Source organism: Oncorhynchus masou, chromosome 17, assembly GCF_036934945.1.
Source record: "Oncorhynchus masou masou isolate Uvic2021 chromosome 17, UVic_Omas_1.1, whole genome shotgun sequence".
Lineage (NCBI taxonomy): Eukaryota > Metazoa > Chordata > Actinopteri > Salmoniformes > Salmonidae > Oncorhynchus > Oncorhynchus masou.
Genome location: NC_088228.1, coordinates 30,085,889 through 30,095,539, shown reverse-complemented (window position 1 = coordinate 30,095,539; position 9,651 = coordinate 30,085,889). Strand labels below are relative to the sequence as shown.

Sequence of the window (9,651 nt, the reverse complement as noted above, 5' to 3'; positions counted from 1 at the left end):
CAGCTACTTCTGTAGCGCCATGCTTTTCTCACCCCAACTATTTCAGTTTAAATTCTTCCTCTTTGCCAAGGACTCAGTGAGTCAGGGTTTAATCTTTGTCTAATTTCTGTCTACAGAAGTAGCATAGCAACAGCCTTAACCCAGCACTAGCCCAGCACTGCCTGTAACCCAAAAAATTCAATTGTGGTCATAAAATACATTATTCACAGGTATGTGGCTTTACATCTTTGACTTTACTGTCAAACAATGTGTCTATTAGCTCAAGTTAGGATCAAAATGTTATTCACAAGTCGGCCACGTCATAAAATGTTTTATTTATAAAAAATAAAATAAAGTAATAGCCAACCCTTCAATCTCTTGTTTTGAAGTGTTCCAAGCCAAAGGGTATGTGAAAGAGATAAGTTACGACGCCGAACTGCAGTCAGGTCAAGACCCTGATGAAGACGACGAGAACGCAGATGAGCTTCCCTGAGACGGTTTGTGACAGTTTGTGCAGAAATACTTTGCAAACCCACAGTTTCATCAGCTATCCGGGTGGCTGGTCTCAGACGATCCCGCAGGTGAAGAAGCTGGATGTGGAGGTCCTGGGCTGGCGTGGTTACGCGTGGTTACACGTGGTCTGCGGTTGTGAGGCCGGTTGGACATACTGCCAAATTCTCTAAAACAACGTTGGAGGCAATTTATGGTAGAGAAATTAACATGAGATTTTCTTGCAACATCTATGGTGGACATTCCTGCAGTCAGCATGCCAATTGCACACTCCCTCTAAACTTGAGACATCTGTGGCATTGTGTTGAGTGACAAAACTTCACATTTTAGAGTGGCCTTTTATTGTCCCCAGCACAAGGTGCACCTGTGTAATGATCATGCTGTTTAATCAGCTTCTTGATATGCCACACCTGTCAGGTGGATGGATTATCTTTGTCAAAGGAGAAATGTTCACTAACAGGGATGTAAACAAATGTGTGCACAGAATTTGAAAGAAATACGCTTTTTTGCACATATGGATCATTACTGGGATCTTTTATTTCAGCTCATGAAACATGTTACCAACACTACATGTTCAGTATATTATAGAAAATATATATTCAAAATTCACCATGGGTCATCATCATTGAACTTGGTAAAGAGAGCATAAAGGTGCCAACTATTTAGTCTCTGTTGAAGACATACAATTAATAAATGTCTTAATCCTTTCAAGTAATCCTCAAGTAATATTATACATAGTCCTTACTTTCCTTTTATTCATTTGGATGTCAACCTTTATTTACATCTTAAAGATAACGGAAGAAAAACAACATTACAGAAAGGGTTTATTCAGTTTTTGCAGGTTGTATTAAGAGTAATATCTTCCAGTGAGTATAGGTAAAGACATTTTCACACAACCACATGTTCTGAATCTGGCTGACTGTGTTGGCTGTAGCTAGCACTTAGTTTGAATCCTTCTCAATGATTCAATTGACTTAATGATTGTGAATCCGCCCTTAAAACGAGTCCTGACCAGGTTGGGTGTGTTAGAGATTACTCTTCGCTGAATGCCTTGATTAAAAAACACCTCTCAGGCTGCCCCTCATCCTGACAGACTCACCATAGCAGCGCTCATCCCTTTCCTCTCCTCCACATCATTAAAAAAGCTGTGCTTACATCCAAAACCTGAGCCATTTCTTCTCTGCAATTCTCCATTCATTTCTGTTCTGTTGAAAGGGAACTTGTATATAATTTGACATGATGTGATTTATATTTATAGCATATCGGAACTACCTCAGGGGCAACAAAAATAATCTATATGACAAGAACACAGAATTAAAAGGTGCCGTAGGGTTGATTAGTGTATACATGTGTGTATAATCCATAATGCGAACACATTTCACCGTTTATTTGTTGAATTAAAAGGATGTTTTCAGATAAATCAAATAACATAGATTGGAGAAAACTAAGTGCTTTCAACTTCATTATACAACCGCACTGTAGTTTACATTCCCATCTTTTCAATAATCATGAATCTAATAATTATTCATGATTATTAGGAAATGAATCGGTTTAAGTGATGAAAAGAATTAGTAACATTTCTGTATGACTAATTAACACTTCCAGTGATAAATGTTGGCAATATTAACTTAGTGACCGTCCTTAAAATTGCTATAATCATCAGAATTCAAATTGTCTTGAAATCTTCTTTTGTCAGGAAGAAGATAGCAATTTGTTCATACTCCTCAGTGTATGTACCTGTTCAAAGAAAATACACTCGAACCTTCAAGAAAATGATACAATATTGTAGAAAACAGTTGGAAATAAGATTGTGGAAATAAGATTGTGTTATCAGCAGTGTGTGTGAACAACACGTGCGAATCATTGTGAATTATGTCCGAGGACCTACCCAAAGACAAAAAAACTCAATTGAGAATTGTTCTGTCATCCATTCTCCATTCATTGGTTCTGCGTTCACTCCTCCATATTAGAAAGCCATTTGAAGTACAGTGCAATGCACAGGTCCAAAAGTGCACACAGTTATCATCCCTTTCTCTGATAAAATATAAAATGTGTCTTTCTTGGAAGAAAAAAAATAGGTCTGTCAATAATAGTTCCATTTACATGTTGGATTCACATGTCTTTGTTCACTGGATGACAGTAGAACATACTCGTTTGTTTCGTCTCCTCCTTCTCTCTGGTCCACGATGTGGTGAAAGTGCAGTGTCGAAAGGGAGTACTCAGGGGAAGGGAAGGAGAGGGGGTGAACAGGCTCTGTCAGGTAGAGTATTTGATTTGGGATGTCTGTGTGTTACAGGAGACACTGGTGAGAGCGGGAACCCCCAACCCCCCCGTGGTCGTCGCAGCACCTTGGCTCTCCAGAAACATTGGATCCAGGCAAGCAACTTTGGCAGCGAAGAACGCATGGATACAGTGAAGCACGGCAAAGAGGTTTGAAAATTCCAGCTCCTGGGAAACAAAAGATAGACAGTAAGTATTTCATTGTTTTAGTATAATAATACAAACAAAAATTGTATGAATGTACAATACAGTACATCGTTGTTCACATTGGTATCAGGTGATAATGGCTAAGAAAACATGATACAAATATGATATCTGTATTGGCTGATTTCACAGAGAGGATTTTACAGAGTCAGGGAGGTTTGTTACCTTGGCTTCAATAGCTTTATTGTCCTGATTTTGGAACAGAAATTTGATCTTGCTCTTCCCATCATCAGAGGACCCTTTCAGTTGGGAAAACTTGTATCTCCATAGCACTGCCTATATAGGGGAAGGAAGTAAATGTGGTTGGACTTTGTTTATAAAGAAGCTTATCTTCTCTAACTAAGATGGAGTCAAGCGTTATGGTAAACTAGCTGTTTATCTATCTATTTGATCCTGATTAGTCCTCTTAAATTAGCTACCTATAATTATGAATTGCAAAGCTAAATGATTCCCATCATGTTTTTCCTCCTAACATTTGATAATGTACCAGACAGTGCACTTATAATAATAAGTCAAAACCTCAGCAGGAAACACAGTGTGGATTGTAGAGACACCTGGAAGATGACATCCTGTTGTGAATGACGATTGGCCTCTCCTAAAGAGTGATGATAAACTTCCTCCTAATTGTCAATCATTTTGTTTGGCCTGTCAAGAGAACGTGAAAGCGTCCACGTCACCTTGTTCTAAACCAGTAGCCTGGTCGGTTTTAATTTGTGTCAATAGAGATCGAGCTCACCCTCTGTATCACTGTCTGTCTTTTGAATAGAATGTACGTTTATTTGCCCGTGGTAAGAAATTTACACAAGTAAAATATGCTAATTAATTTATTCACATTACATACAAAACAAGATATACATGTACAAAACACAATAGGAAGCAACACTCTTCCCTCTAGAGGCTCCACACCGATCTGAATCCTGTGAGTGCAGAACAAGGCCGGTCTCCTATCTGATTAAATTATTAAACATTCCCCACCATGTGTATAGTTTTACAATTGCCGTTTAAATATGAATTGTAATTTCATGCTTGTTTTGATAAACAATACCCTGCCTATCAGCAGTAGCCTAGACTACTGCAAGACTCTCTGGGGAGAGAAAAATAATATGCCTCGCTGTGTAGGAATTAGGCCAAGAAACACAGAGAACAATATAGCTGTCGATGTGTCCTGTTTGTCCAAATTATGTATTCTAGTGGAGTAGTTCTGGTGGCTCTCAGACTTGGTAAATGTCCAAAGTTGATGTACCAGTAATGTAACTTATCTTTGAAGCAGCATCGAAACAGACAAAGCCCATACTGAAGTCTACGGTCAGTCCCATCAGGTGGCTCTCCATGATGCAAGCGTATGTTTTACACTGTGGAGGGGAAACAGTGCAAGACGCTAGTCACTAGAGGCATATATAATAGACAGCAGAATCTTCCACAGCTAAACGCACATTAATCAGTTGTTGTGAGAGGATGAGCAAGCTTGGCCTGTATAGTAGAGTATGCCACTGGTTCTCTTTATCACGTATCGGTTTATCTCCTACCATTGTTTTAAGCAGGATGAGCCCTCCCCACATAGCTCTGCCTCAGTCCCCACCCCTACCTAAAAGAGTTTGGTTTTGATTGGTTTCAAGTGACAATTTTGATGACAGAGAGCTTGGATGTTGCTTTGGGGGCCGTTGAAACCTGCCTGGAAATTGATTTATGAAAAAGTTCTGCCTCTCATCTATTGTGTACCTGTATTCTCTCCACCTCCAGGAAGGTAGCCATCTGAAAGGCCTTCTCCCAGATGAGCAGCTCACACTCCAGCTCGACGCTGTAGAACATGTCCTCCCCACACTCCGTTTGGACACTGAAGCAGTGCTTCCGCTTGTCCAAGAGGTCACTGTCCTGAGAGAACCATGTTAGTCATGCCTGCGTTCAATGCCAGTCACACATGGGTTCAATTGGTATTTGTTTTCTTTTAAATGCTTTAGGTGGTTTCATTGAGCCTGCCTGGAATGCCAGATGGGCGGGGTTGTGCATTTGGGACAATTCTATTGGTTCCGTTGCTCCTGACAAGCTCAATCATAATCAAGTACAGTATTTTAAATGTTTCTAATATTATTTGAACCCATGTCTTGATATCACTCATACAGTGGCTTGCGAAAGTATTCACCCCCTTGGCATTTTTCCTATTTTGTTGCCTTACTACCTGGAATTACATTTTTTTTGGGGGGGGGGGGTTGTACCATTTGATTTACACTACATGCCTACCACTTTGAAGATCCAAAATATTTTTGGGTTGTTGGATGGGTTCCGCTGGTGTACAGAAATCTTTAAGTCATACCACAGATTCTCAATTAGATTGAGGTCTGGGCTTTGACTAGGCCATTCCAAGACATTTAATTGTTTCCCCTTAAACCACTCAAGTGTTGCTTTAGCAGTATGCTTAGGGTCATTGTCCTGCTGGAAGGTGAACTTCCATCCCAGTCTCAAATCTCTGGAAGACTGAAACAGGTTCCCTCAAGAATTTCCCTGTATTTAGCACCATCCATCATTCCTTCAATTCTGACCAGTTTCCCACCCAGTCTCTGCCGATGTAAAACATCCCCACAACATGATGCTGCCACCACAATGCTTCACTGGGGGGGGATGATGTTCTCGGGGTGATGATGTTCTCAGGGTGATGGGAGGTGTTGAGTTTGCGCCAGACATAGCATTTTCCTTGATGGCCAAAAAGCTAAATTTTAGTCTCATCTGACCAGAGTACCTTCTTCCATATGTTTGGGGAGTCTCCCACATGCCCTTTGGTGAACACCAAATGTTTTAGCTTATTTCTTTCTTTAAGCAATGCTTTTTTTCTGGCCACTCTTCTGTAAAGCCCAGCTCTGTGGAGGGAACAGCTTAAAGGGGTCCTATGGACAGATACTCCAATCTACGCTGTGGAGCTTTGCAGCTCATTTAGAGTTATCTTTGGTCTCTTTGTTGCCTCTCTGATTAATTCACTCCTTGCCTGGTCTGTGAGTTTTGGTAGGCGGCCCTCTCTTGGCAGGTTTGTTGTGGAGCCATATTCTTTCCATTTTTAAATAATGGATTTAATGGTGCTCCGTGGGATGTTCAAAGTTTCTGATATTTTTTTTTATAACCCAACCCTGATCTGTACTTCTCCACAACTTTGTCCCTGACCTGTTTGGAGAGCTCATTTGGTCTTCATGGTGCCGCTTGATTGGTGGTGTTGCAGACTCTGGGGCCTTTCAGAACAGGTGTATATATCCTGAGATCATGTGACACTTAGATTGCACACAGGTGGACTGTATTTAACTAATTATGTGACTTCTGAAGGGGCTTATTTAGGGGCTTCATAGCAAAGGGGGTGAATACACATGCACGCACCACTTTTCCGTTTTTAATTTTTTATATATATATTTTTTTAAAGTCATTTTTTAAATTTCACTTCACCAATTTGGACTATTTTTTGTGTATGTCCATTAAATGCAATCCAAATGAAAAAGCTATTTAAATGACAGGTTGTAATGCAACAAAATAGGAACAATATCACGGGGGATTCATATTTTTGAAAGGCACTGTATACTGTACTGTATGCAGATAAGAAATCCAGTGATACACTAAGTGGATGTGACAGACATTGGCTGGAATTCAATCAACATGCATTTTAGGATTTCAGAAAATCTGTTTCACATGTTGAGAGATGCTGTTTCACATTTGTAATTCAATGTGTTATCGGCGGAGGGACATAGCTGACAATACGTATAGAAATAACCAGTTATGTGCACGGCGCAAATGACCAGCTCACTCAGTATGTGACGACGAACCTGGCTGAGTGAGAAATGAATAAGCGGAGCTGCTGTTGCTGCTGTGAGGATTTCAAAATCAAGTGTCAACTCCCTCGTCCCAGCCGAGACATGCTGCTGTGCATAGCAAATGCACTCGTGAAAGAGCATTGCAGAAAATTTCAATGATACCAGCCAGAATTTCAGAAAGTATAACTGCTTCCAATAGCAGCACTTTGAGTTTTACTGTTTTGCACTGTCATATGAAAGCGAAACCAGTGGTCAAGAAATTGATAAAACTCTAGCCTTGCAAAGAAGCAATGTGCGTAGAAATTGTGCAATATCCACACATTCTACGTCACAACTCTTTCCATTAAAATGACAAAGGACACATAGCACAGATCTCTTCTCTTTTTCGTGTCATCTTTCAAACACAGACACTGACATTTGCTACTCAGCACTTTCTAAATACAGTACCTCAGGCGTAAATGTTGTTGACATACCTTTAAAACTTTACACATGATCTCATACACAGTGTAGCTTTTCTCTGCCCTCGTCCAGTCCCATGTAGTCACCTGCAACATTACACATTAAATACCCTTTAGTCATCTATTCAGATGGGTCCCTTTGAAATCTTTTTGAAGTGTAATTACATTGGTCTGTTTCAGTTTCCTTCACTTTAATCTTTTATGTCCTACTTGCACACTCTGTGTTCCCATTTTCACACTTGTTACGGGTTTGTTTTTTCTCTCCACTTCGATGTTGGTTAGCACGTTAGCACGATAGCTGAGGTGCGCACTGATAGGAGTCACCTCGTTAGCCACCTATGCTGGACCAGCTGGTTTTTAAGAGCTGCTGACCGAGTGCATCAGGGGAAAGGAGATGTTGGGAAAGCTAAAACCGAGGTAAGATTTTCAGCCCAACCACTTTAGTTAAGAAAGAAGCCTGAGTTTTGATGTTTCCCCTGTTTGTTTTGCTCTAAATTCTCTTTACTCCCTATCCTAAGTTGGTGTGGGTTTTTCTTTCTGTGCTCTGGTGTGGTTGATGAGGTCATCCATTTTATAAATGTTTTTCTCCATGGTGTAAGGGCCTGAATAGTGAGCTTGCAACAGTGACCCATATTCTCCATATTCTCACCGGCAAACTCACAGATGCGGTGTAGCTGCAATCTGTATTGAAAAGTGCTTACGTGCTCCAACAGATTTGTTTTCATGTTTGAGGTGTTGTCCTCCAACAACCTCTCTCTCAGCAAGGTCAATGGACCTCTGACCAGTGGCGGTCAGTGCCGTTTAAGATGAGGGAGGATGATTATATATTTTTTTTTCATGACCTTGGCCTTATTTCTATTACAACATATTGGATGACTTGTCATTCAGATTCCATTCACCCAGTTAAATGTAACAGCGATAGGTTTAGGCTACTACATGATACTCTAATTTCCCCTACACCCATCATGAGGTTGCTCCAACCTAGTCCCCCATACTTATCTGGTGGACCTCAGACCAGATCCAGACGCAGAACGGGGTCAATACGGACAGCAACTGATAAAAGGTCTTGCTGCACACTCTTCTTGTTCTTTTCTGTATTCTAACTCAAGTTCCCTTTTCTTGTACTCAAACTTAAATTTCTGTTGCTCTAATTTTGCCTTTCAGTTCCTACTCCTAAATGTGGCACGTCTTCAGGGTTTATTCTACCACCCGTATCACCCTTTTCATCAGCCTCTCTCTGAGAGTATTTCCTTCAGTGCCAAAGCAGCATTGAGTACATTTTCGACCACTACTTCTGGATGGACAGATAACACACTGATGTCATAATGCTTTGCAATGATGATCAGATTCGCCTTCGTACAGTTAGATTTTATTTCCCAAGTTGGCACGGCAATTGGTACCAGAGCGCCAAGTCTAGGACCAAAAGGCTCCTCAACAGCTTCTACCCCCAAGACATTAGACTGCTGAACAATTCATAAAAATCGCCACCAGACAATTTACATTGACACCCTCCCCTCCCCTCCCTCCCCTCCCTCCCCTCCCCTCCCCTCCCCTCCCCTCCCCCCTCCCCTCCCCTCCCCTCCCCTCCCCTCCCCTCCCCTCCCTCTTGTACACTGCTGCTACTCACTGTTTGTTTGTTACCTATGCATAGTCACTTTGCCCCCACCTACATGTACAGATTACCTCAACTAGCCTGTACCCCTGCACACTGACTCGGTACCGCTGCCCCCTGTATATAGCCTTGTTATTGTTATTCTTATTGTGTTACTTTTTATGATTGCTTTTTATTTTAGCCTACTTGGTAAATATTTCCTTCTTCATGAACTGCACTGTTGGTTAAGGGTTTGTAAGTAAGCATTTCACGGTAAAGTCTACACTTGTTGTATTCGGCGCATGTGGCAAATCAAGTTAGATTTGATAATGTATTGGGCCTATAGCTTACTGCACATTGCTACAGTACTGTTTTTAATTGCTAATGTTGCAATTAAAAACTAAATCTCAGCAGTAAATCACGGCTTGCATTTTAACACAATGTGATCTTGACTCAGAAATGGTTGGTGACCACTGTTCTAGAGTTTTCCTTGTTAACACTATCAACGGTTCCCTTTACTGTTGCAATTGTGATTTAATCAACGCAATATTAGCCACTTTCAATACTGAAAGATCCCTCTCGTAGGCCTACGTTGCATTCAGAAAGTATTCAGACCCCCTTGACGTTTTCCACATGTTGTTACGTTACAGCCTTATTCTAAAATAAATGAAACTATTTTTTCCCCTCGCCATTCTACACACAGTACCCAATAATGACAAAGAGAAAACAGACATTTTTGCGAATGTATAAAAAATAAAAAACAGAAATATCTTATTTACATAAGTATTCAGACCCTTTGTATGAGACTCGAAATTGAGCTCAGGTGCATCCTGTTTCCATGGAT

At 40.7% G+C, this 9,651-nt stretch overlaps 1 protein-coding gene across 2 annotated transcripts in view; it reads right to left on the bottom strand.

Annotated features, from left to right (window-relative positions):
• Positions 1-1,014: 1,014 nt before the first annotated feature.
• LOC135558831 (gamma-1-syntrophin-like) overlaps positions 1,015-9,651 on the bottom strand; it is a 57,155-nt gene continuing 48,518 nt past the window's right edge. The window contains exons 15-19 of one of the 2 annotated variants that reach the window (XM_064992994.1): positions 7,232-7,303; positions 4,693-4,845; positions 4,229-4,325; positions 3,139-3,245; positions 1,015-2,937 (exon numbers count right to left, since the gene is read on the bottom strand). In XM_064992994.1, coding sequence (XP_064849066.1) covers positions 2,746-2,937; positions 3,139-3,245; positions 4,229-4,325; positions 4,693-4,845; positions 7,232-7,303 — 621 coding nt within the window. In that variant the 3' untranslated portion in view covers positions 1,015-2,745. Of the gene's footprint in view, positions 2,938-3,138; positions 4,326-4,692; positions 4,846-7,231; positions 7,304-9,651 lie in introns of those variants that run through there. The other variant, XM_064992993.1, reaches the window with a different exon arrangement.